This window comes from Anguilla rostrata, chromosome 5 (assembly GCF_018555375.3).
Source record: "Anguilla rostrata isolate EN2019 chromosome 5, ASM1855537v3, whole genome shotgun sequence".
NCBI lineage: Eukaryota > Metazoa > Chordata > Actinopteri > Anguilliformes > Anguillidae > Anguilla > Anguilla rostrata.
In genome coordinates, this window is record NC_057937.1 from 55,681,344 (window position 1) to 55,708,843 (window position 27,500).

The following is a 27,500-nucleotide window of genomic DNA, read 5'->3' on the forward strand; positions in this document are numbered from 1 at the left end:
GAAATGATTAACCGAATTGCGGTCTTCCCGACAATGGATTTTAACGGCATTTGCGAACACTCGACAGAGGCGGGGATTGCCGAGCCGAACGGGAGGACGTTCCCGCCACTTATTTGCGAAATTAAAAGCCGTTATCTCCCGGAAACAGAAGTGCTACAACGCGACTGTTTCGCCATTAGAATGGGCTTTTAGCCCGGCGGCGTTCTTCGTCACTCAGTTATAGAGACCTTAATCTATGCTATAAGGCCCACTTCACCCTCTGCACTGATAAGTTCCTGAACTGCAGCTTCATGATGACTGGGATTATCTTGCGTAGAAAACGCTATACAATGTCAATTGAATGTGTGAAGATTGCTTTGGTGCTTTAAAAAAAAGAAAAGAAAGGCATTCGTTCCCTGAGGAATGCCAGTGTACAGTTGCTTTAGGGAGGTTTACACAAGCTTGACAGCTCAGAAAAGCCTGGTTGGGAAAAAAAGAAGAAAAAAAGCGGGAGACACAAAGATGGACATTGAGGCTCGGAGACATACTTCACAGAAATGCCATTCCGTGTAAACAGACGTTTAGAGCGGTGTTGTTTTTTATCAGCGGCAATGAGAGGCGAAGAAGATGACATACTGGAGGGAGAGTGAGAGAGAGAGAGAGAGGAGTGAAATGTTTATGAGAGAGAGCTGAAGCAGCAGGGGCGTTTGGGAGTATAAACACAGACTCGCAGAGACTGGACCCACGAAAGGCCACTCAGCAGTTACTCCATCCTTCTGCTCGCGGCAACTCTCCCATATCTGCAGTCGCATTCAAACCAAATGTTAAACCAACTGTCATTTACAAAGATAAAACTCTCACACGTGTATGCAGTTATAAGGGAAAACATAAACTGCGAAAGGTACTGGATTCGTAATACGCTGGTGGAAGTGGTTCAGTGTTTGGTTGAAATACAGCCCATGGAGAAATCCAGCATTGGCAGGATGATTTAATTTCCCCTCTTGGACAAAGCATAGACACGGAAAGCTATGAATTAACCCTCAAATGGCCCCAGGGGAGCTTAAAAAATAATCCAGTGCATTTACGTACACTTCACTTCCCTCGTTCCACACTTTATCTTTACCATTGGCTATAAAAAAATAAAAAAAATAAAAAATAAATAAAATACTGTGTTAATTACAGCGGGTCATTTTAATTAGCCTCTCATTAAAATCAATTACTTTGCCAGTCACAGGCCCGTCTGTACGACCTCACCTCCTGCGCCTTTTATACAGGAAGGGAAATGGCGGCGGTGTTGGCGGCGGCTTCCAGCCGTCAGCCTGAAGCCTCGGAGGCGTTCTGTGGTGTTTATTTCTGTGGCTTTCTGAGCCCTGCACACAGGGCCTGTCAGGACACACACGTGCATACACACACATACACACACACGCACGCACACGCATGCACACAGGGCCTGTCAGGACACTGTTTAACTCACACACAACCACCCCTGCGCACACACACTCACACGTGCGCACACACACTCACACACACACAAACTTACACATACACACATGCACATACACACACAATTACACACACACACACACATACACACACACATACACACACTCACACATACACACACACATACACACACTCACACACACACACACATACACATATACACATGCACATACACACACATACACACACACACGCGCACGCATGCACACACGAGGAACAGGCGCCTTTGCTAAGATCAGAAACACTGACTCCGCGCGCAGCCTGGAGCTCTCCGTCCGCACAGGAGCGTCCGGCAGAAAGGGGAGCCGTTATTTGGGCTGGTTTAAATGGCCCTGTGGCCTCGAAACAGGACAGAGTGGTCAACACTCAGTCACAGTCCCTACAAAACAAAGGTTATGAGGCAGTATCAAACGCAGGCTTGACTCAATAAGCTAAAAGATTCAGTTGTAGGCCTCAAGCCTAAACCTCACAGGCTTATTAGGCTGAGGATGCACTCCTTCCCTGTCCCGCAGCTGTCTCTCAGAAGCCTTTTTCGGGAGCTGTCGCGGCCTCTGTGCGCAGGTACTGCGGCGGCTTTCCCTCGCTGTGTGATATATCGCACGTCGTCCTGGTTCTGGGGCGAGCGGTTGGCCTTTCAGCAGCTCATCATTCCAGGAACACTTAGCTGTGCTTTCCATTTTTACCCCCCCCGGGCCGTTCCAGCTCGGTGTCTCTGGTAGGGGAAAAGATCACCTTTATTTCCCATAAAAACCTGTTGCGTCGCCCCTGTGCTTCTGTGCCTGGGGGTGGGGGTGGGGGGCTCAGGTGCAGGAGTAGGGGTGGAGGGGGTGGGGAGGGGGAGGGGGAGGGGAGGGGTCAGGGTTCAGGCCAGAGCAGGCGGCAGGTTGTGGTGAATGGCACCCGCTCAGTGTTGCAGCATAAATCAGCCTGTGAACGACATGGGGGGAGGGGGGAGGGGGTGGGGGGGGCAGTGTCAGGGAAAGAGCGAACAGGCAGATCGCTGGACTGCAGCTGGCTCGGCCGGAGCGAGTAGGCGAGCGAGTGAGGGAGAGAGAGAGAGAGAGAGAGAGAGAGGAGAACGGCTCGGAGAGAGAGCAGCTGTCAGGCCCCAGCACGCACCTGTCACAGGAAGTCAGGCCCTGCCACTGTTTCCTGGATACGCCTCCCAACTCCAAACACTCCTGCGGCTCCTAGTGCCCCAGAGACTCACAGAGAGAGAGAGAGAGAGAGAGAGAGAGGGAGAAAGGGAGAGTACTGAAACCAGGAACTGTGGAGGTAGATGGAGAAAAGGGGAGAGAGAGAGAGAGATTAGGGATGATTATGGGAACCGGCTTTATGTATGGGTAACAATTCTACTCTGAAAATTAATTTTTTGCAATAAAATTGCACTTGCGCTGAAAAGCCATATTTGGTAATAATTATGGGAGGTGAGGCGGGTACTATTCTTTGTACAATTACAGGTGTGCTTGAATTAGAAGGGAGGTTATTTTTTGAATCCTGTGATTTTCCAGAAAGGATATCGTGTCAAGTGCCCTTTTGAAGTTTACATTACAGATTCACGAACAGAAAGAGGGAGGGGGGTGAGAGGGAGGAAGAGACGGAGAGAGAGAGAGAGGGGGGGGAAGAGATGATGGGAGCGAGAAACAGAGGCTGGGGAAGAAGGAGAAAAGGAGAGAGAGAGAGAGAGAGAGAGAGAGACATTTACAGCAGGCATCACTCATGGCAGCCCAGCAGAAGCCACTGAAAATAAACAAAGCCTGTCTCGGCAAACACTTCTCATGTCCTCAGGCTCCATATTTCAGATTCTGAGGAGATAGCGATTGGAGGCTGGGGACGTCTGCGAAACGTTTGTTTGTTTGTTTGGTTTTTTTCAGCGGCGGATTGCGTTTGGCCTCCCTCAGAAGCGGCGGCTTGCGTGCGCGCTTACGCACGGGAAGCTTCCCGCGCTCATCCGCCCGCCCCGAGAGATAGGCCTCTCACGTCCTGTAGACGCACGGTGGCGGCTCGCGGCTCGCGGCGGGCGGACTTCCTGTCCCGAGCGCCTGTGGCGGGGGGGGGGGGACAGGTGAGCGCACGGGGAACGCGTAGGGGGGGAGGGGGGCGTGGTCCACGGTGCCGTGCGTCCCCCCCTGCCCCGCCCGAGCGGCGGGGCTCGTTGCCACGGCGCTCCTCTTTGTTCATCGCGATCGCCGAGGCAGGGCCCGGGAGAGGCCCCCTGATCCCCATTCCCCGGCGGCCCCTCGCACTGCCTGCGCACAATTAACAGGGTAATTAAAAGCCTGATGAGCTAATTGGTGCTCGGTGGATCTGCAGGTGTTTTGATCGGAGGGAGCTTGTGTTTGTGTAAGTTCACAGAATAAACATTCAGATCTGGGGGGGGGGGGTGAGTGGGGGGAGGGGGGGGGTATTTTGCCACCCTATTTTTACACACACAATTTTAATTGTCTTGCTGTTTAAGAAAGCCGTGGCATTCTGTGCTTGGGGTGGGGGGGTTGAGGGGGGGGGTGTTTACCCCAATGGGTACATATTCTCACCATTATACCTCATCAGTGCTAAATTGACTTCTTTACATAAAACAGTCGCAGCGTATAAACAAACGCAAAAGGTCTAAGAAAATCTCTGCGCTGACCAACATTATTATTAGTATTCTTCTGAGCGGCACGGCAACCGTGTGTCTTGTCTGTTTGAAATGAGGGCAAATAAAAAACAAACAAAGACGTAGTGCATGAGAATCTGACGCAACGCTGTTTCCCACAATGTCCGTGTAATTGCGAGAGTCTGTTTTCTGAGAGAATCTACGCGAGGCTTGCCACCGGTCCTAATAAAATTGCAGTTGCTTTGGAAACAGAAGTTACATTTATTCCGTGAATGATATTATTAATTATGGGATGTGAGGTGGCCGCTGTTGTTCTCGGTAAAACAGGTGCACTTGAACCGCAGCTATTGTGTGACTCGTGCTAACCGTAGGAGAAACGCTGCCGTGATGGTTCTGCTTTTGTTATGCCGTTTAGCCTCTCACGAAAAACACAGAAAGGGTTCCATATGCGCTATTTTCTGTCCTCCCGTGTGGAAAACTAAATTTGGGTGAAGCTCGAGGCGAAACTCGGCTGGCAGACGCCCGTCTTCATCTTGGCTGTGGCACCGGAGTAGGAAATCACTCAGGGAGGCCAAACCCGAGGTCTCTCTCCTCCGTCTCTTCCCCCTGTTCTGCCCCTCGCTCGCCGTTCCTCCCTTTCTCTTGCTCTCCCTCCCTTGTCCTCCTCCCTCTCTTTCCCCTTCGTCCTTCTCTCTATCTCCCTCACCCCGCTCCTCCCTCCTGTCTCCTTCCTTGCTTTCCTCTCCCTCGCGCTCTCTCTCTCTTTCTCTCTCTCTCTCTTCAGCTCTCAGCATTTTAGTGTTTTCCTCTCTGTACTGCTCTGAGGCTCCCCCTCCGCCTCCCCCCCCCTCCCCCGCCCAGCGCTGGCAGATGCGTCGGTGACGGCTGTGTGCTCGCGGTGCCCGCGGTGCCAGCTGTCCCCAGGTGGGCAGAGGAGATGACAGTTATTGATGTTCAGGTGTGCCCCCCCCCTCCCCACCCCCCCTCCCCCCCCCATTGCTGGAAGCTGAGAGTGGGACCTGGAGACGCGGCTCCCTAGCTGCCTGGTCTTAATATAACGGCGGCAAGACAAGCGTTACCGAAGGCAAGGGGAACGGCAACAGCGAAAAATCTAAACAAGCCGGCAACAAGTGCCCCTGGAGAGCAGCGAGAAACGCACTCGGGCGCGGGCGCCATATGCTGCAGAGTGAGTCCAGACAGGAGTGACTTTGTAACTTTTTCAGTTGGGCGGGTTCTGTCTTTACACAACCAGCCCCGCCTACACCACCAGCAGCCCCGCACCTACACCACAACCAGCTCCACCCACACCAGTACCAGTCCCACCCACACCACAACCAGCTCCACCCACACCAGTACCAGTCCCGCCCACACCACTACCGGCACTACCCATGCCGCAACCAGCTCCACCCACACTACCCACACCACCACCAGCCCCACCCACACCTCAACCAGCTCCACCAACACCATACACCCCTCCTTCAGCACCTCCCTGTTCAGTATAAAGAGCAGGTTCATGTATGTTTGTGTACTGTCTGTTCATATGGTCTGTATGTATGTTGTTGTGATACTGTCTGTTCATGTGGTTGGTATTTGTGTACTTACTGTGTTGTGTGTTTACATAGTGGTGTGTGTGATTGTGTTTTGTACAGTTGTTGTTGTGTGTGTGTGTGTTCAGTATGTGTGTGTGTATGTGTGTGAGTGCGTGTGTATGTGTGTGTGTGTGTGTGTACAGTATGTGGTATGTGTGTGTGTGTTTATTAGTGTGTGTGTGTGTGTGTGTGTGTACAGTATGTGTGTGTGTGTGTGTGTGTGTGTGTGTGTGTACAGTGTGTGTGTGTGTGTGTGTGTGTGTGTGTACAGTATGTGTGTGTGTGTGTGTGTGTGTGTGTGTGTGTGTACAGTATGTGTGTGTGTGTGTGTGTGTGTATGTGTGTGTGTGTACAGTATGTGTGTGTGTGTGTGTGTGTGTGTGTGTGTGCTGTGTGTGTGTGTACAGTATGTGTGTGTGTGTGTGTGTGTGTGTGTGTGTATGTGTGTGTGTGTACAGTATGTGTGTGTGTGTGTGTGTGTGTGTGTGTGTGTGTGCGTCTCCTCCCCCAGAGTAGCGGCGCCCTCTCCGTGCTGGCAGTGCCCGGCGCTCTCCTGACGCTCTGCAGATGGGCCTGGCCCAGGAGCTGTTCTTGGCACCGCCGCGCACCGCAGAATGTCACAAATACTTTCCTTTATTTAGGAACGGCCCGGGGTTCGGCGCTGCGGAGAGGGAGGGAGGGAGGGAGGGAGGGAGCGAGGGAGGGAGGGAGCGAGCCGCGCGACCGGAGGGAAGCAGCTCCGTCCAACATCTGGATGCCATTAGCAGCCACTGGGAGCATCCGAAAAAAAGGAAGTTTTTTTTTAATGTAGCGTTTAGTTAAAATAGACTAACGTAACCGCACGTCCCGGTTTAAAAAAGAGGGGCACGCACGCGGGTACTGCTTGCGATGGGCGGGCCTTCGATCCGTTTTTTAACGGTAAGAGGCGAGGGGGCACGGGTGCGAGAGGAAGACTCTGCGGTTTTTGTTTTTTGTATGCCGTCCCGTGCTGGCCTGGTCGGGAACCTCGGCTCCCGGTCGGCGAGGCCGCGGTCGCCCCCCCGTTGCGGTTTTGTTCGAAAGCGCGCTCGGTTTGACCGCGGTGCCTGCTGCTGCGTAAGAGGACCGTAATGAGCGGTGGAGACGGGAGAAGCGGGGCGGTGCGGTCGCCGAGAACAGAGCAGGAGAACACTTTCGGTTAAAAATAAATAAATAAAAATAAATTTAAAAAACTGAAAAGAAATAGCGCTCTGACTCATGCGCTCGTTAGATTTTGGGCGTGTAGGAGCGCTGAGGGGGGAGCGCTTAGAGGGGGGAGCAGGCCGGGGTAGCGGTAACGGTTTTTTGTTTGTGCTCGGAGGCCGTACGGCGTCCTGGCGGCGCGGCGCGTTCGTGGCGTCCTTGGCGGTGCGCCAGACAGCTGTGTCTACAGGCAGCGCTCAGGCGGCCCGCTGGAGTTCGGAGCCCCCCCGCCCCCAACCCCTGCCCCCCGCCCCACCCCCCACCCCCCACCGCCCGCGTGCTCGCCCGTTTTAACACCGCCGTGTTTATCAGACGGACCAAACCGGGCCGACCTGAGGAAAGTGGGTCAGAGTCGGACTGCGAGCTCCGCGGCGGAAACATCTGGAACCGGGCGAGCGCCACGCTGTGCCACGCCCTCGCCACAGCTGGCCCCCGGCCCCGCCCCCGGCCCCGCCCCGACGGGCGCCCGAGGCCTGTCATGCACTCCGGCTAACGCAGCTGCAGCTCTGGCCACGCCCCCCCCCCCCCACACCCCCCCAACACTCACACACACACTTTGGGGGGGAGGCATGGGTGCACAGGAGGTACAGTCAAAGAATGAGCACACACACACACACACATGCATTGAGATTCATGAACGCACTTGCACACACATATACTTTTACACGCAGTGACAGCGTACACACACATATCCTTACGCACAGTGACATATGGTCACACACACACACACACACATTGAGATTCTTGAACACACTTGCACACACACGTACACTTACACTCAGCGACGGTATGCACATACAAACACACACACACCGCTCAAAAGTTGCTCTCCTTTAAAAAAGGCATCCTCCCCCCTCACCACCCACTACCACCAAATGTTTGCCTTTACTGAACGTATTTGTTCAGCCGAGCAGAGATCTGCTAAGTATCAGAATGATTCATCTTTAAAAGAGGTGCCAGGACGGGTGGGGGCGGGGGGCACGCTCTGGGGGTGGGGGGGTTCACAGAACTCCGAAAGGCGCCCCCCTCAGGGTTCTCCAGACCTCTTCATCCCTCCTCCTCCTCCTCCTCGTTGTTACTGAATGTAAAGCCTCCAGTTTTAACAGCTGGGGTCAGAAAGGTGGCCGTCTGCTCTTCAGTGGGGCTAAGTGAACCCTTCCAGGGGAATAAATAAAACCTGGAGAGCCCAAAAATCATGTTTTATTTATTCGTTTTTGCATTCCCTTTTTGCTTTCACAGAAAAATGAATGTTCCGGTGGTCCCCTGTTTGCAATTTAAAAACAGTCATTTCTTTTGATAGATGAGGGATAAATTTGGCAACGCGATCGGGGTCACAGCAGTGGGGGTTTTCCTGTTCTCCTGCATGGGCTCTATGTAGGGCCCAATTCCCGATCATATGGGGGTGATTTTTCGACGACCCACTATCGCGTGGTTAAAGGACACAGGAGGCGGAGATCAGAGGGGACACACGGGGTCTTCTCCAGACTCTTCCTCCTCCTCCTCCTCATATCTCTGATCACAATGGTGGCTCCAGCAGTGTGAGGGTTCAGGTGGGGGGGTGCTGGCGGTGGTGGGGGGGGGGGGGGTAGCTGGGGCGTGGGAGTTTGATGGCCGGTGGGGTGCGGTGTCAGGTGAAAGGGTCGGGTTGTTGGGGGAGCGGCGGTGGTGGGGCGTGGGAGTTGATGGCGGTGGGGGCGGTGTCAGGTGAAGGGTCGGTTGTTGGGGGGGATGCTGGCGGTGGTGGGGGCGTGGGAGTTTGATGGCCGGTGGGGTGCGGTGTCAGGTGAAAGGGTTGGGGTGCGGGGGGCAGGGCACAGGGGTCCGGGGGCCGGGGCGGAGAGAAGCCTAATCCCCGTGTTTTGAAGCCGGGCCTGTGTTTGTGTGGACTGCGCGGCTGGCTGATGGGGAGCAGATGTGGGCAGGCCCGGCTGATGGGCACTCCGCCAGAGCAGCTGGGAAACATTACAGACTACAGCATTCCTGGAGACGGGGGGAATTAGAGAGAGAGACAGAGAGAGAGATAGAGAGAGGGACAGAGTCAGTGAGAGAGGGAGAGAGAGAGAGTGAGAGAGAGGGACAGAGTCTGTGAGAGAGGGAGAGAGAGAGACAGTGAGAATGAGAGAGAGAGAGACTAAGAGACGGTGAGAGAGAGAGAGAGCACGAGAGACAGAGAGAGAGAGTGAGACAGAGCAAGAGAGAGACTGAGGGAGGGACAATAAGAGAGACAGAGAGAGAGAGAGCAAGAGAGAGATATAAGGGCAGCGAACAAGAGAAAGTCCATCTAGAGAAAGAAAGAGGGAGTGAGTGAGGAGGACAGGAGAGAGAGATGAGACCCTGTCACACAGTGCTCATGGACGTCTCTCTGGGCCTCTCTCTGTGCTGATTGGATGGCTCTGCACGCAGACTGTGTGAACAGAACACAGACTCTTACGTGCTGACAGAGTAGACACTCATAAGTATCAGATGGTTTCATTGATTTGCCAGTAAGTGATGTGTGTGTTTTGTTTTGTTTTTTTTTTTGTCTGTGTTCAGGACATCAGAGAAAGCTCATGTTCTCACAACTGGAAAGACACCAGGAACGTCTAGCTATAGTATGCGCTCACGGCATTTCAAACTTCTTGTTGTTGTGGAATTAAATCAAGCTTTCATTTGCAGCATAAGAGTACATTTTTTCGTGGCATCATACCGTGTTCCGTGCTTGTCACGTGACTCAAGGGGCGGGTCCAATATCCTTATTTGATTTCTCTAGCATTCCCTCCAAAAAATATGCCCTGAGGAATCCTCAGCAACCCCATCATCCCCTTTGAAGTGGAGCCTGTTTCTGCGCCAAGTCTCTGATTGGCCTGCGAAATCGCTCCGGTTTTATTGATCGCCCTGTCGTCAGGGCGATAGCGGAATCCTGGCAGGCGGGGAGGCGACCGGTCTGCACTCGCCTTTTTGTTTTTTTCAGATATTTTGCCGATTGTGAGGGAATCCATTTTTTTCTCCCCTGTTCTGGCTTCCTGATTGGGTTAACCCCGGGGGAGAGGGCGTCTTCGGGAGACACAGTCGGCACATTGTGGTCAGATTTACCGCGTTTGATTGACGGGTCACCCTGGCCAGGCGGCCAAGTGTGGGGTAGCCATGAATCCCACGGGCCGGGGTGGCAACAGAGGCGGTTCCTGGCATTCCGGACCCTGGGAAAAGGAATAGCCTAAGGCCCTCTCTCTCTGTCCCTCTCTCTCATTCTCTCTGTCTCTCTCTCTCAGTCCCTCTCTCCCTCTATCTCTGTCCCTCTTTCCCTCTCTCTGTGTCTCTCTTCCTCTCTGTCTCCCCCTCGCTCTGTCTCTGTTGCTGTTTATCTCTGTCCCTTTCTGTCTCTCTCACTCTCTCTCCCTCTCAGTCTCTCTCTCAGTCCCCCTCTCTCTCTCACTCTCCCTCTTTCTCTCTATCTCTCTCTCTCCTTCCCTCCGTCCACAGATGGCCACAGATGGTACGGCGAACGCAACAGACGTTAAAGGGGAGATCCAGAGACCGTGTCCTGCCCTGTCCTTTAGCTGGTCAGATTAAACAGCTGTTCGTAATCCCCGTGTGGGGGAGCGGGTGGCCCCTTGTTCCCACTAGTGACCCCCCCCCCCCCCCCTCGGGGACGGTCTCGGTCCTCCGAGCCGGGTTTGGAAATATCCAGGGGTCCCTCCGGACCACTGCGCGCCAGTTGCTATGCTGAGAGGGGTCCCCTCAGGAGCAAATTAAAGTGGAGACGTGTTTTGTGGAGAGCTCCACGGTGTCAGTCAAAATGGAGGGAAGTCTGTCCCTCGTTACGGGCGCGGTCGGCCCTCGGGTAGCTCCGTCTGAGGCGCCTTTGTGAAGCGCACCGCAAAATTAGGCTCTGCGCGGGCTGCTCGAGCACTGCTTTTCATTTCAGAGTTTGTCAAAGCGCCTATTTGTCAGATGTTTAAAAAAACAAGACCAGGTCACAACCTAGTATGTGGCCCCACCGGCCGACCAATGGTGTAACTTCATCACTCAGTCACTCAGTCATAGAGTGACTCCGCTGTTGCGGTCCAGCCAAAAATCTGAAACAGAAATAACAATGTGATTGTTTTTAGCATCAGTATATTAATATAGCTATCAAAGACCAAAGCCCTTGTTGATGATCGAAAATTAAGATAAAATATACTTTATTGAACCCCTTGGGGAAATTTGTCCTCTGCATTTGACAAATCCTAGCTATTTAGGAGCGGTGGGCAGCCACAGTGCAGCACCTGGGGACTGTTGAGCAGAGAAAATACTGAAATGCCTCTTGTTGTCCTTGGGAGGTTCGGTGCCTGGAGACGGAGGGGCCCTTCTGTAAGGCCTAAGAATTTAGGGTCGTACAGACTTCTGACTCCAGCTCTGAGGCTGGAGCCTCGGTCAAGAGGAACGTATAGCAGGAGTATTCCTACCTGACATGCGTGCCCTCTGGTGTGGGAGGAAACTGAAGCACAAAACCCACGAGAGCACAGGGAGAGCATGCAAACCTTGAGCCCAGAACTTCCTTCCTTATGAGCCAACAGGGCCTACCACTGTTACTGAATACTGCCATGAGGCCTGCCTGGTGTTTTTTTGAAGAGCAACATCACCCAGAAGTTTAAATGCACTAGAACAAGTTTTATCTTTTGCCAGGAAATTAGGGTTTGCCAGATTTAGAATTTGTGAAAACCGGACACCACCATGCACAGGCACACATAGACGACACAGGGCAGCTTGAAGCTCGATTGCACAGTGGGGGGGTGGGGGTGAGGCGGGGGGGGGGTTTGTCGGAAACTGATTGCAGGCCATGGACACTGAGGAAGTAACGCGTAACAGTGAAGACTGAAAATGGACTTTGTTACTAACGAGCGGTCACATTTCAATCAGTTCTTCAGATCGGACATTCGTAGTGTCGACAAACAGGACCTGTCCAAACAGTTTGAGAAACCGGACATCCCGATCCGAAGCCAGGCATCTCAGAAGGCCCAAACAGGGCGTGTAACGGGAGCTAGCTCCAGACTTCATTCGGCAAACGCCACGCTGCATGCGCTACATACGCTACGCTAGTGACTTCATGAGAATTATTACGGCTAGCTATTTTTGTGCACGGCGGTGGTGGGGGCGCAGAGGGGGCGGGGGGGGGGGGGATTACCGCTAACACCCTGTTATGTTTGTTTGTGATAGAGGCACATTGTCTACATGCGCTAGCTGGCCGCGGTGTTAATGACGGGCCGCCTGAGCACAGAACCCCCCCCCCCCCCCCCCCCGCATGCTCAGAGCGACGTGGAGCAGCTGGACTGCTCAGCGAGCAATTTAGAGAGACCGCAGAGAGTACACAGAACGACACGTCCCAAAATCCCCTCCCCAGCCAGGAGGATGCCCTGGGACTGTAGGTAAACATGAAGGAGAGTGATGCCACATTCAGGACAGGCTAAAGCTGCCTTTAAGCTAAGCAGTACTTTCACCAGGACACAGTGTCTGAAACTGCTCGTATAGCATGCAGCCAATGGGCTGTGAATGTGGCGTGAAGCCTTGAAAATGTTTTCAGTGTGAATTACGAAGCTGATAGCGTGTGGGTTTAGAATGAAGCGGACATTTATGTCGCATGAAGCCTACGGTCCTTCCAAGTACCATGAAGCCTATTTACTGTGGGTGTGGTATGAGACCAATGGTCTGTGGGCATGTAGTATCAGTCTGTGGCATGACTGTGGTCTTTTTTCTTTTTTTTCTTGCTGGCTCCACAGTGGTGGAGTGTGAGACATCTCACTAGTGCAGGAACTCTGGCTGTCTTCCAGTCAGTCCACCTGAAAACACACCTGTTCGGACACCTTAATTCCCAGAAGCCGGATGTTTCGTCCACCGTACACCAATCCTCCTGGGGCCTGAGCATTTCGGACCCTTAGTGATGCATCTGATGAGGGATAATGTTGCTCTTAAGGTCTTCGATGTCGGATCTGGCACTGTGGCCAGATTTGTTGCTATGTATTATTGATTGAATCCAGCCCTAAGAGTGTGTTACCTTGACTCAGTAATGGAGCTTTTAGTGAATTCAGCTCACCTTCACATTTTTACTTGATGGATTTGTAGGCTGCTTTAGAGCATCTGCCGAATAAATGCTGAGGACGGTGACGATGATTTTCATTGTTAATATTTAATAAAATTATATAATATAAGTACTACTCCCAAAAACAACAACAGTAATAATAATAATAATAATAATAATAATATGTTGCTGTTGGCCTGATGCTGTAGTATGGTCCCTTTTATACGAGGGGCTGGTGACCTCTCCATCCCTCCATGCTAGCAGCCAGAGCAGCAGGTCCTGGGCAGCGTTAACCCCTTGCTTTCTGCTCCGCTCTGCAGCTGTTGTTCCTGTAGGTCAGACACTAGCTGCAAGCCCGTCCGTCCTGTCCGTGGTCTGGCAGCAACTTCTGTTATTTTTGTACTCGACTGTAGAAGGGACAGAGATCGCCAGTGTGCTGTGAGACGTGTGGGACGTTTTTTGGGGGGTGTGGGTGCGGGGGAGAAGGACAGTGTCACGTTAGAGGGTGTTGGGGGGGGGGGGGGTCTTTTTAAAGGCCGGTGCTGGGAGAAGTCACATTTACCCTGTCCTAGACGGACAACAGAATCCTTGTGTGAGTGAATTTTCCGACCGAGGCAGTTAGGCGCCTGTCGTTAAACTTTGTCTCGCTCTGACTGACATGTTGCTCTACTACGGCATACATTTTTCAGTTTGGGGGGAGGGGGGGGTGCATATTCCCCCCGGTGAGGACAGATTTGGTTGTTCTGGTCTTGCTATCCTGCCCCTGAGGCACCCCCCCCATCCCCCACACCCCCCACCTCCACCCCCAAAGCGACACTCTGTCTGGTCTGTGGGATATTGACTCCTGCAGCTCGCTCACACACACACACACACACGGTAAAGCTATCCGCTCCTGCGAAAGCCATTAGCTTCCCGCGCTCGCGTTCGAGCCGCTCTGGGATCCCCTTCCACCTGCGCCCATGCGATCCGGGGTCAGAAAGTCCCGCTCTCACACTGCGTATTCAAGCGCTGAGTGTCTATCACTGAGTAAACAGACCTCTCTGCTCAGTCAGTTGTCAGTTCGTCGATCAATCACTCATTCGATGGCTTCTTCACATACGGCAGCGTCTGTAAAGAAATCGTCTGGCCATTTTACTAAAAACCTGAGCATTCAGCATTTAGAACCAAAGTGTTCTGAACAAAGGCATTATCACACGTTGACTCGCTCCGTTTCCAACACTGACACGTTCAGTCAGTCTCACTTTTAAAAAAAACGATTTACCGTTGAAAGAAATGTGTGGTTCAGTCAACACTGAATGTTCAACGCTGGGCGTTTCACACTAGTGGCTGTGCCACAGAACGCGGGTTACTGTGGGGGTCAGTTTGTCTGAAAGTCGGTACCATTAATACATATCTTCTCACATTTCTGGCTGACTGATAAATTTGATATTGTAGGTCAAATTCCTAGACACGGCAGAGTGGCAAATTTTCAGACTACAAGAGGGGTCTCCCAAAAGGCACTCAGTACCAAGTTGGGCTCTATGTCCTGGGCGTGGCAAGATGAGCTCTCTCACTGTATCAAATCTACAGTGGTTGGACAGGAATGTATTAGTTCTGCTGGATTAGGGCGCTCCTAAATCTCCCAGAGTTCCGTGGTTACCAGGGAACCAGTCTCAGTCATCACGGAACTCTGGCAGCTTTTGGAATAAAAATATATTAGTTCGGCGGGGATAAGGGCTGCTCCTTTAACTACCACATCTAGTCCCGTGGTTACCAGGGCACCAGGACCTCCTAGTGACTCGCCAGGTGTAAACAGATAACCAGCACGCCTGACAGGTGCGCCTTTTCTCAAGACTGGCGGCGCTAGCTGTCCCGCAGCGCACTGCAGGGCTTGTGGTGTGCGCAAAATATGCGGTGGGGTTGCCAGGTGTGTCAGAGGACTGCGTGCGCTGCAGCTGCACCGCTTCCTGCAGGGGGCTGGGGGGGGGGGGGGCGTGGTCAGCGGGGCGCTGACAGGAGAGCGCAGCGCAGCTGCTGATTCCAATAAACGGGAGGGAGAAGGGGAAACCCGCTGACAGGAGCGGCTCCTGTTAGCTAGCGTGCAATAGGAGAGCTGCTCCTGTTAGTCAGCGTGCAGTAGGAGAGCTGCTCCTGTTAGTTAGCGTGCAGTAGGAGAGCTGCTCCTGTTAGCTAGCGTGCAGTAGGAGAGCTGCTCCTGTTAGTTAGCGTGCAGTAGGAGAGCTGCTCCTGTTAGTTAGCGTGCAGTAGGAGAGCTGCTCCTGTTAGCTAGCGTGCAGTAGGAGAGCTGCTCCTGTTAGCTAGCGTGCAGTAGGAGAGCTGCTCCTGTTAGCTAGCGTGCAGTAGGAGAGCTGCTCTGTTAGTAGCGTGCAGTAGGAGAGCTGCTCCTGTTAGCTAGCGTGCAGTAGGAGAGCTGCTCCTGTTAGTTAGCGTGCAGTAGGAGGGCCTTTAAGATCAGAGAGCATCTCCAGCTCTCTTTGCTTTAGCTTTAGTGTGCTTTTGTTGCGGAGAGAGACGCTCCGTACTGGCTAGCTGCGGTTAGCCTGACTGTCTTGGCTACGTGAGAGAAGCGTCCTGTTAGCTAGCGTGCAGTAGGAGAGCTGCTCCTGTTAGTTAGCGTGCAGGAGGAGAGCTGCTCCTGTTAGCTAGCATACAGTAGGAGAGCTGCTCCTGTTAGCTAGCGTGCAGTAGGAGAGCTGCTCCTGTTAGCTAGCGTGCAGTAGGAGAGCTGCTCCTGTTAGCTAGCGTGCAGTAGGAGAGCTGCTCCTGTTAGCTAGCGTGCAGTAGGAGAGCTGCTCCTGTTAGCTAGCGTGCAGTAGGAGAGCTGCTCCTGTTAGCTAGCGTGCAGTAGGAGAGCTGCTCCTGTTAGCTAGCGTGCAGTAGGAGAGCTGCTCCTGTTAGTTAGCGTGCAATAGGAGAGCTGCTCCTGTTAGCTAGCGTGCAGTAGGAGAGCTGCTCTTGTTAGTTAGCGTGCAGTAGGAGGGCTACACATAAAACCAGAAGCGTTTCTCCACCCTTCTTTTTGCATTTAGCTTTGTGTGCTTTTTCGCTGGGAAAATGACCAAACTCCCTACTGGCTAGTCCTGCGGGCTGGCCTGACTGGTGCACTGGCTACTTGAGCACACAGTTTAATTTTGCAGCTTCAACACTCAATGGTCACAGAAAAAAATGAGGGGGGTAGGGGAATGAACGAAACACATATCAGTAAGTCTAGCTGAGGAGATGAACTGAAAATGCATGTCCCCTGCCATTTTGAGACCTGTATCTGAGGAAAAAGGTGCATTTTACCATCCACGGCCTGGAGCTGAACTGAAAGGGCAGTAGCATTATAAAAAAAAGACGGTGTCTTTGATGTGTGACACGCGCCTGAGGGGGGGGGGGGGTGAAGGCAGGGACACCCCTGGAAAGGCAGTGTCACCTGACCGGCCGGCCGGGGAAGCTTGCCTTGTTTGGTCCCGGCCAGAGGGCCCCCGGCGCGGGTTCGTGAAGTGGCTGCCACGGCGATGTGTGACAGACAGGGCCAGATCCGGGCGGCACTTGTCACTGACTATCAACGGGCCATCCGCGCTGGAGGTGTGGTGGGGGGGGGGGGGGGGGGGGATGAGAGAGGACAGGCGGGGAGCGAGGGTGGTGCGGGTGGAGGACGCTGGACTGGCGAGGGGGGGGTGGGGGTTCCGTCAGCAGCAGCTGATCGGGGAAGCAGGTGTTGCTGGATGTTTCGAGGAGCGAGGCACATTTACCCTCAGTGCCCGTAGTGGCTGTACTGTGGCTCTCACATCACTTCGGACTAAAGGCCACAGGCCCCTCTGTCCACTGTGACACATTAGAACCAGGGACTCTACAGCACTGATATTTATATATACGGTATATCTACTGTAGGGGAAGGTTGACAGGGAACCGGTCCTGTCTTTCTGATCAGTTTTAAATAATACATTCTGTGCCAAACCAAAGCCAACATTTAATGTAGCAGTTTAGGGTGCCTGTTCAGTGTCTTGATCGTGGTTGGTTCATCTGGAACTCAAGCCTACGATCTTCTCGATGCAAGCCAAGTTCACCATTCTGTGTTGTCGTGGCAGCATGAGAACTTTTTTTTGATCTTGGATTCAATAAGCATTTGTCTACCACTTGCGAAACTGCATTTGTGAAATAAAATTGGAAACTTTGATTATTATTTATTGTTAATTAATTATTGATGAATTCTAGGCCATAGAGAATGAAATACTTCTGTTGTCCAAATATTATGTGAGCCTTGGTCTTGTTCAGGTGTGGATGGGTGTGTCTTTTGCCCTGCCCCCTCTGACCTGACCTCACCTTCCTTTCAGGTAGCACAGAACAGAAGGTTGGAACAATGCCAGATTCACCTGCTGATGTCAAAACCCAGCCGAGATCGACTCCGCCCACCATGCCGCCTCCTCCCCCCGCTGTCAGCCAGGCAGCCAATCGCAGCGCTTCATTCACGCCCACCACCAGTAAGTCCTCGTCACCTTGGCAACATTCCGACTTCTCAGTCCTTTCAGGAGGAAATCGTTGTGGCTCCAGAAAATGCACATCGTATCGATCACCATTCAGCCATGTGCAAATCAAGTGATAGTTTCTTTTCATAAAAAAACAAAAAATCTTTCAAAAATAGGTGAACTGAAGGTGCAGTAATAATAAGGAACTTTATTCACATTTCCCACAAGATTCTTATCTCACACTTGAATTGTGTACTGAAGTGATACTCGTACTATTATTGATTACTGAGTATTTATTTCAAAAGAATAGTTTGCGTTTGATCCTTTTTTCTGTCTCAACGGTATCTTTTCATTTTATTCAGTTTTCACTTTTGTGCCAGGACAGTTCAGTCGATCCCAAAGCCAATACTTAACAGCACGTTAAATAACACAGTGCCTGTTGGTTGGTTGTGTGCTGAATAGTGTACAGGGAAGACTTCAGGATGTTGCTGTGTTTCACATTTTTAAAGCACCTTTCAAGGGTCTCATAGCTGTTTACTGTGAAGGGAGTGTCTCACCTGATTAGCCACCAATGAGAAGGCCCCCAAACATTCATTTTGGGCAGCAGTGTAGTGTAATGATTAAGGAAGTGGGCTAGTAACTCAAAGGTTGCGGGTTTCATTCCCGGCTAATTCGCTGCTGTTGTGCAGATGACTTTAGCTTCAGTAAACTTTTCCAGTGTGTTGAAATGTGTTCTGTGGAAGTCACTCTGCTGGATGCCAAAATGTAATGCAATTTACTCAGCAGGTGGCCCCATCTAAACATAGCGCACAGTTTAAAATATTATCCATTTATATCTTTTTTCGCCAAATGTTCACTGAAGCAATCCAAGTTAAGCTCCTTGCTGAAGGTTACACCAATGGGCGTAGGATTGTGTGTGTGTTTGTGTGTGTGTGTGTGTGTGTGTGTATGCGTATGTGCGTGTGTGTACGTGTGTGTGCGTGTGTGTGTGTGTGCATGTGTATAAGCGTGTGTGTGTGTGTGTGTGCATGTGTATAAGCGTGTGTGTGTGTGTACGTGTGTGGTGCGTGTGTGTACATGTGCGTGCATGTGTGTAGTGTGTGTTTGCTTGTGTGTACGTGTATGGTGTGTGCATGTGTATACGTGTGTTTTTGTGTGTGCAAGTGTATAAGCGTGTGTGTGTATGTGTGTGTGTATGCGTATGTGCATGTGTGTACGTGTGTGGTGTGTGCGCGCGTGTGTGTATGTGTGTGGTGTGTGCATGTGTATACGTGTGTGTTTTTGTGTGTGCATGTGTATAAGCGTGTGTGTGTGTGTGTGTGTGTGTATGCGTATGTGCATGTGTGTACGTGTGTGGTGTGTGTGCGCGTGTGTGTATGTGTGTGGTGTGTGCATGTGTATACATGTGTGTTTTTGTGTGTGCATGTGTATAAGCGTGTGTGTGTATGTGTGTGTGTGTGTGTGTATGCGTATGTGCATGTGTATAAGCGTGTGTGTGTGTGCATGTGTATAAGCGTGTGTATGTGTGTGTGTGTGTGTGTGTGTGTGCATGTGTATAAGCGTGTGTGTGTGTGTACGTGTGTGGTGCGTGTGTGTACATGTGCGTGCATGTGTGTAGTGTGTGTTTGCTTGTGTGTACGTGTATGGTGTGTGCATGTGTATACGTGTGTTTTTGTGTGTGCAAGTGTATAAGCGTGTGTGTGTATGTGTGTGTGTGTGTGTGTATGCGTATGTGCATGTGTGTACGTGTGTGGTGTGTGCGCGGTGTGTATGTGTGTGGTGTGTGCATGTGTATAGTGTGTGTGCATGTGTGTGCATGTGTATAAGCTGTGTGTGTGTGTGTGTGTGTATGATTGCATGTGTGTACGTGTGTGTGTGTGTGCGTGTGTGATGTGTGTGGTGTGTGCATGTGTAACATGTGTGTTTTGTTGTGCATGGTATAGCGTGTGTGTGTATGTGTGTGTGTGTGTGTATGCGTATGTGCATGTGTATAAGCGTGTGTGTGTGTGCATGTGTATAAGCGTGTGTATGTGTGTGTGTGTGTGTGTATGCGTATGTGCATGTGTATAAGCGTGTGTGTGTGTGCATGTGTATAAGCGTGTGTGTGTATGCGTGTGTGTGTGTATGCGTATGTGCATGTGTGTACGTGTGTGGTGTGTGTGCGCGTGTGTGTATGCGTGTGTGTGTGCATGTGTATAAGCGTGTGTGTGTGTGCGTGTTGGTGTGTGTGCGCGTGTGTGTATGTGTGTGGTGTGTGCATGTGTATACGTGTGTGTGTGCATGTGTGCATGTGTATAAGCGTGTGTGTGTGTGCGTGTGTGCATGTGTATAAGCGTGTGTGTGTGTGTGTGTGCGTGTGTGTGTGTGCGTGTGGTGGTTCTGTGGCAGTCTTGCAGACCAGGCTCCTTATTTTTTGCAGCCGATGGCAATGCTGAGGGCACTGCCTCACTCCTGGGGGGCTCAGAGGCCAGTTACTTCCCTATATAGCAATGGCAGGCCGTGTTGTTTCACCTGCTGTGGGGGCCACCAGTGCAGCCTGCTCTTCCCTCTATAACCAGGACACAAGTGGTGGGTCACATGGTCAGGCTGCATGTGTCCCGAGCCCGGCCCTGCGCAGGGGACACGAGTGACAGAAAGCCTCATTCCATGGTTTAGGGTGTGAAACGCACACAAGTGTGTGCATGCACACAGTCATATTAATTCTTTTACTTCTTAACTAAGGTAAAAGAAGTTATTAATTCAAGAACAGGATGGCTTGTATCGTATCTTTTTAAAATCGCTGTACATGCATCACACACCGAATGGGTTGAGTTGTAAATAGATTAGACTCCAAAAACAACGCAGGAAGGAGAGTGTAGAACAAACTGTCGTGCAGTAATATCTGTTGTTCAGCTGCAACAGTAAGAGACCTTGCGGTATGCAAACAAATGTGTGTAAGATTTCTACTTTTTTGAGTTTTTGGTGTCTATTTTAGGTGGATCATGCTTTAAACTTTTGTGTGGGAATAAGTAAATGTGGGATTTCTGTGAAAATGTGTGTTGGGGATAGGGATGTGGGGGGGGAGGGGGTGAACCCGAAAGCTGCAGATCTGCTCTCAGCTGGCGGACATGTGCGGGGTCTAATTTAGCCGCACACCTGCTATCGGAATAAAAGTTACACAGGCCACCAGCCTATTTCTGGCACCTCTTTAACAAGTTCCTCTTATAGTTGTGTTCTACTGAGTGAGTGAGTGAGTGAGTGAGTGAGTGAGTGTGTGTGTGATGGACAGAGAGAGAGGGAGGGACGAAGGGAGTGCAGACAGGACAGGGCGGGGTATGTGTGTGTGTGTGTGTGTGTGTACGCATGCGTGCGCGTATGTCTGTGTGTGTGTGTGCATGTGTGTGTGTGTGTGTGTGTGTGTGAGATGTAGGCACGAGTGGGGAATGGGGGCTTAGTGTTACTCTGAAAAAGCAGCTGAGGCCGGTGTGCACAGTGTCCGGTCTTGGTGGGCTCAGTCTCAGCAGAGGCAGTGTCACCCAGTGCAGCGCAGTCCCTCCCCCCAGCCACAGACGCAGGGAAGCATGCACGTCCCGTCCCCACGCCCGGGCGTACCCGCCCAGAGCACCACAGGGAGCGCCTCCAGGGCGTCGCGGGGCGGAGAGGGGCGAGGGGTGGGGTGCGGCGGGGGGCGGGGTGCGGCGGGTTCACACGCTCTGACGGCCGGCCCGCTCTCTCTCTCTCCCCCCAGTGCTGAACGGGACCAGCCACTCGCCCACGGCGCTCAACGGGGCGCCGTCCACGCCCAACGGCTTCAGCAACGGGCCGGCCATGTCGTCCACGGCCTCGCTGCCCACCCAGCAGCTGCCCCCGGCCTGCGGCGCGCGCCAGCTCTGCAAGCTCAAGCGCTTCCTCACCACGCTGCAGCAGTTCGGCAACGACATCTCGCCCGAGATCGGGGAGCGCGTCCGCACCCTGGTGCTGGGCCTGGTGGTGAGTGCCCGGGAGCCTGCGCCTTTCCTCACGCTGCCCGTCTGCCTGCCTGTCTGCCTGTCTGTCTGTCTGTGTGTGTACCTGTCTGTCTGTCTGCCCGTCTGCCTGTCTGTCTGTCTGAGTGTGTACCTGTCTGTCTGTCTGTCTGTCTGTCTGTCTGAGTGTGTACCTGTCTGTCTGTCTATCTGCCTGCCTGTCTGTCTGTCTGAGTGTCTGTCTGTCTGTCTGTCTGCCTGCCTATCTGTCTGTCTGTCTGCCCGTCTGCCTGTCTGTCTTTCTGAGTGTGTACCTGTCTGTCTGTCTGCCTGCCTGCCTGTCTGTCTGTCTGCCTGCCTGCCTGTCTGTCTGACTGCATGTCTGTCTTTCAGTCAGTCTGCCTGCCTATCTCTGTCTGCCTGTCTGTCTGTCTGAGTGTGTACCTGTCTGTCTGTCTGCCTGCCTGTCTGTCTGTCTGCCTGCCTGCCTGTCTGTCTGACTGCATGTCTGTCTTTCAGTCAGTCTGCCTGCCTATCTTTCTGTCTGCCTGTCTGTCTGTCTGTATGTCTGTCTGTCTGTCTTTCTCTCTTTCTTTGTATGTCTTACTCTTTCCCTCACTCTTCCTCTCTCTCTCTGTCTTTGTCTTTCTCTCTCCCTCCATCCCCCTCCTCTCTCAAAATCCTTCTGTCTGTCTCTCCCTGTCCCTAACACTCTTACTTTCCTTTTCTCTCTCATTCTTTCTTTCTCTCTCTCTCTCTCTCTCACAACCTAACTCAAATATGCTTTGTGGGCATGGCTGCACATAGGCATAGTATTGCCAGAACATCATTTAAATAAAATGTTAATCAACAGTGACAACAAAAACCACATTAAAGAGTCATATTTTCTCATTTGTTTATTTAGATTTTCTTGTTTGTTTTTCTGTCATCCTCTCTAAAAATCTGTTGTTTAGCAGGAAATTAATTCATAAATCTCACCAAAACATTGAACTCTCTCTCTTAGGTCTTCTTTTACATTTCTCACTCTGCTCTTCCCTCTCACTATACACTTCCACTCCCTCTCTCTCTCTCTCTCTCTCTTTTTGTTGCTGTCTGCGTTCTCTTCTGCACGTGCTGTGGTAGCTCATGGGAGCGCTGTGAGTCATGTGACTGTGATTAGTCTGCACCTCTGGTCCTCTCTGACGCGCTGCGGCGCTGTATGTGGTCCCGTTAGCCAGGCCCCCGATTAAGATCTCTTCACACCCCCTGTCACCGTCCCTATCTGCGGTCGGCCTGGAACGACTGCCCAACCTCAGGAATGAATTCCCTCTCCTCCTCCTCTTCCTCCCTCTCTCCCTCCTTCTCTCCCCCTCTCCCCGTCTCTGCCCGTTCTCACAGAATTCCACTCTGACGATTGAGGAGTTCCATTCGAAGCTCCAGGAGGCCACAAACTTCCCCCTGAGGCCCTTCGTCATCCCCTTCCTCAAGGTAAGCTGGCCGTCCCGTCGAGCAGCACGTGCCGACTCCACACCTGGGGCGAGTGCCAGAGTTCACTCTGCCTTTAATTGAAGCCTCCTTCAGCTGGCACAGACGATGCAGCGCGCTTTGACGTACGTTGCACAGATGAACGGCGTGGTAAGCAGCCTTTGGGGCTGTCATGCCCCCCCATGGTTTGCCGCTCCCTGGCAACCAGTGAAGTACAGTAGACCTGACCCCGATTCTGGCTGTCGTCTGTCGGCTCGGCGACGGTCCGCTCTCAGCCCATTAGAGCTGGCGTGTGCGGCGTGTGTTGCCCCGGTGAAGCTTGTCTGTTTGCAGTCTGCGGACAGCGCCCACGCACAGCGTGAGCGCTTAAGACTTGCGTTTGCACAGAACAACGCGCGCCTCGTGGCCGTCCGGCTCCACTCTACCCCGATCCGCTCCACGCTGCCGATCCGTCCACTCTCCCGATCCGCCCACTCTACCCGATCCGCTCCACGTCTATCCCGATCCGCTCCACGTCTACCCATCCGCTCCAATCTACCCCGATCCGGCTCCACGTCCGTCTGATCCGCCCACATCTCCGATCCGGCTCCACCTCTACCCAATGCCAGCTCCGACGTGTGCCCGATCGCTCACTTTAGCGTGCTGCTCACATCTGACCAGATCCGCTCCTGTGTGCTCTGATCCGGCTCCACACTCCCGAGCCCGTCCCCCGTCGCTCGACGCGCGATCCGCCCAACTACTCCGACAGCTCCAATCTGCGATCCGCTCCATTAACGCCGCCGCTCCTCCCGTCGCTGCATCCCCCGATCCGCTCCACATCTACCCCGATCCGCTCCACGTCTACCCCGATCCGCTCCACGTCTGCCCCGATCCGCTCCACATCTACCCCGATCCGCTCCACATCTACCCCGATCCGCTCCACATCTACCCCGATCCGCTGCCCCGATCCGCTCCACGTCTGCCCCGATCCGCTCCACATCTGCCCCCGATCCCGTCCTCCACATCTACCCGATCCGTGCATCTGTGCCGATCCGTTTCACGCCAGCTTAAAGTCATCAGACTGCCTGAGGGAGGGGCCGTGCGTGTTTTGTGTTTCTGTTTTGGTTTTTATTTGGGGGAACTGTTGATACGGCAGGGTAGGGAAAGTTAGACTGCATGGCTGGTGACCAGACTGCCTTCAGCACTGGGGCCTGGTGTGATGGCTCTGAGGGGAAGCTTGTGGTCCCCTCCCATTCCATGCCCTGGGAGACAGGTGCTCTGTGTCTCTGCTGATGACATCATACCCCCACATGCATTCGGGATGGCAGGGGGAGGGGCTGCAACATGAGTGGGAGGGGAGGTGGGTGCTCCTTGGTGTCTGGGGAGCCACTAGGCAGAGACTGGTATAGAGAAAGTACATTGTATTCAACACACACACACACACACACACATGCAGGGACATACACACACACACACACACACGTATATTCATACATGAACACACAGGCGTACATACGCACAGTCACGGGAACACACACATGCTTTACTATACGGCATGTGCCATAGCTCTCCCTTAATTAGACCCCATGTGTTTATTTTTTCAGTGTGGAAATATTCCCTTGCTAGCGTTAATTCTGGAGCCGAAGCAGCTAACAATGAAGACTGAATAATGAGCCTGGCGCCAGGGCAGTCCATCATAGTTAGCGCTCTGCGAAACTGTGTCAGTCACAATAGCGTGCCGCTCCCAAAAAAAAATTCAGCGGGATGGTGCAGCCCATTAATTACAAGCGGTAAAAAAGTTTTTTTTTCAGGCGGTGCAGTGGCACGTGGCAGTTAGAACATTACACGGGACTGTCAATTTAACTGGGGGGCTCTCTTTTAGAGCCTCGTTTCACAACAGCTGAGTTACACCACACCGGCACCTTCCTGACATTCAGGCACAGTGCGCTGTCTGTCACTCGTCTTTTCCGTTTCTCTCTCTGTCACTCTCTCTCTCTCTCCTTTGGCTGTCTCCCTCCCCTCTTGCACTCTCCAGGCAAGACTACATCTCCAGCAAACGAATCACTCATTGTAAATTTATGTCATGCATGGTAAAATAATTTCTAAGTGGTAATACAAAAACTGATCACAGCATATAAATAAAGAGGATGCCGAAAGCTTATTTCTCTTGTCTCTCTCTCTCTCTCACTCTCCCCCCCCCTCTCTCTCTCCCTCCCTCCCGCCCACCAGGCGAACCTGCCCCTCCTGCAGAGGGAGCTCCTGCACTGTGCCCGGATGGCCAAGCAGACTCCGGCGCAGTACCTGGCCCAGCACGAGCAGCTGCTGCTGGACGCCAACGCCAGCTCGCCCCTGGACTCCTCCGAGATCCTGCTGGAGATCAGCGAGCACGGCAAGAGGAGGACCCCCGACAGGTACGGGGACCCTGCACCCTCAGCCCGACACCTCGCCCTCGTCCCCGCCCGTGTGCCCCACCCCAAACCCCCCACAGGCCCGCAGGCACATCACGAGGAAGGGCAACTTTAAAAATTTAGCGGGGCCTTGGGCTCGATGCTGGAGTGGGTTCCATTTCACATCAGTCAGTGTGAAGAGAATTTACTTTTCAAATACAATGAACGAAATTATTTTTTTTTGTTAAATGACTGTTAAACCACTTCCGAGTCAGAGCTGAATTATTTCAGGCTGTTTCAGAAATGGAAATAAAGGGCTTTCGGGGGGAAAATGTCTGGGTCGCCCCCATGGCAAACAGCCAGTCCACCAGGGTGCCAAGAGGAGGGCAGATCCAGATGTTCCTGGGTGTCACTGCAGCCTCCACAGCCCCCCCCCGCCCCTCCCCGCCCCTCCCCTAGGGCTCCATACTGTACATGAAACAGACCCTCGCATCGTGCAGACTTCCTCAAAATGGCCACAAAGTTATTTTCATTTCCCCTGTCAGGTTCTGAGGAAAAAAAACAGTCAGAATTTAAGATGTGCAAAATGGCAGCGCTGCTCTCTGCTCTATGTAAACTACACTCCCCACCCCCCGCTCCCCCAGCCCCACCATCTTTCTGCAGCTGACCATATGTCAGCTGATGTGTCCAGATGGTGGTTAGCTGAATCCCTGCTTGGAAGAGGAAGGTGGGAGGGGGGGTCGGGGTGGGGGGGGGGGTGCGGGTGTTGGTAGAGAAACGTCCGATCCCTCTGTAATCCCCACACCTCCGCCTTCCCAGCCCCTGGCTTACTGTGTCAGGGCAGGATGTTGCAGCTGTTGCTTTGATTTGTGGGATACAGTCAACAGAAATATCTCTCTCCCTTTCTCTCTCTCTCTCTCTCTCTTACTCTCTCACTCTCCCTCTCTCTCTCTCTCTCTCTCTCTTACTCTCTCTCTCTCCCTCGCTCTCTTTCCCTCTCTCACTCTCCCTCTCTCCTCCGCTCTCTCTCTCTCTAGCTCCAGGGTGGGAGCCCGGGGCAAGGGGGCAGGGGGCAGGGGGCAGTGGGGGTGTGTGGGAGGGTTGTGGGAACCACTCGATTCCCAGGAGGACCACCTACCAGGCGCGATTTCGGCCTCAGAGTCCCGGCGTCTCCGCGTCCCGCCCTCGATCGCCGGGGCTGATAAAGGCTCCGCTCGAGAACGGCGGGCTGTTGTGTCGACGCTAAACAGATTAATCTCGACGCTAGCGTTTAAAAAGAGAGAGAGAGAAAAAACGGTAAAGCTGGAACATCTGTCACTCGCGTAACTGGAGCGCAGCTGGGAGGGCGCGTGAAGCCAGGAGGGGCTGAACTGAGACAGATTCGGGACGGTGGGTGTAGGCGACCCTAATTTTGAGCGTAGGCTGTGGCGCTATAACCGGGGTTTTTATAAGCAAGGGAACGGGGGCCATATCGCCCTCATATTCTATATGCGCGCACTAATGCCCGTCCCATCAAAGATGCAGGCGGTACGCTATTACAGCGGATAGCAAAGTTATTTCTGTGGATAAAAAGGGCTCTTTATTTTCTAGTGATAGACTATTTACATTTTATTTTCAGGTTTAATTTTTTTTAAATTAAGATCTAATGGCCCTGCTTTTGCATAGTTCTGCCATAGACTGGACGTCTTGAGCTTTCCCCCCCAGCCCCACAGAGGCAAATATCCGACATATGCTTGATTTACCCTTATCCACAGGCAGGGCCACACCGGGGGCAGGTCTTTAATGTTTAATACGCTAATGCTAGTGTTTAATATGCTTTAATGTTTAATGTGCCCTGTGTCCGTCTGTCTGTCCGTCATCCCCTGCAGAACCAAAGACAGCAGCGCTGCAGACAGGGAGCCCATGCACCTGGAGCACCAGCCCAAGCGGCCGTGCACGGTGAGCCCCAGCCAGCGCTACAGCCCCGGCAACGGGCTGCCCCCCGCCCACCCCCACCCGCCCCCCAACGGTCACCCCGCGCACCCCCCGAACGGCCTGGCGCACGCCAGCCCCGCCGGCCCGCAGCACTACCGCCTGGAGGACATGGCCCTGGCGCACCACTACCGGGACGCCTACCGCCACGCCGAGCACCGCGAGGGCCGGGACAGGCACCGGCAGGCAGGTGAGCGGAGGGGGAGGGGAGGGGGAGGAGGGGGAGAGAGAGAGGGAGAGAGAGAGAGAGAGAGGGGGGAGAGAGAGAGAATGTGTGTGTGAGAGAGAGAATGAGAGAGAGAAAGTGTGTGTGAGAGAGAGAGGGGAGAGAGAGAGAGAGACAGAGAGAGTGTGTGTGTGTGAGAGAGAGAATGAGAGAGAG

The 27,500-nt window shown here is 52.9% G+C and overlaps 1 protein-coding gene across 6 annotated transcripts in view; it reads left to right on the forward strand.

The window, feature by feature from the left end:
* The window catches only part of cbfa2t3 (CBFA2/RUNX1 partner transcriptional co-repressor 3), a 55,700-nt gene that overhangs the window by 18,030 nt on the left and 10,170 nt on the right, over window positions 1–27,500 (forward strand). For all 6 annotated transcript variants that reach the window (XM_064337258.1, XM_064337259.1, XM_064337260.1 and 3 more), the window contains exons 2-6: window positions 17,242–17,388; window positions 21,101–21,342; window positions 22,695–22,784; window positions 24,990–25,171; window positions 27,016–27,308. In XM_064337258.1, the coding sequence (XP_064193328.1) occupies window positions 17,242–17,388; window positions 21,101–21,342; window positions 22,695–22,784; window positions 24,990–25,171; window positions 27,016–27,308 (954 nt within the window). The remainder of the gene's footprint in view (window positions 1–17,241; window positions 17,389–21,100; window positions 21,343–22,694; window positions 22,785–24,989; window positions 25,172–27,015; window positions 27,309–27,500) is intronic.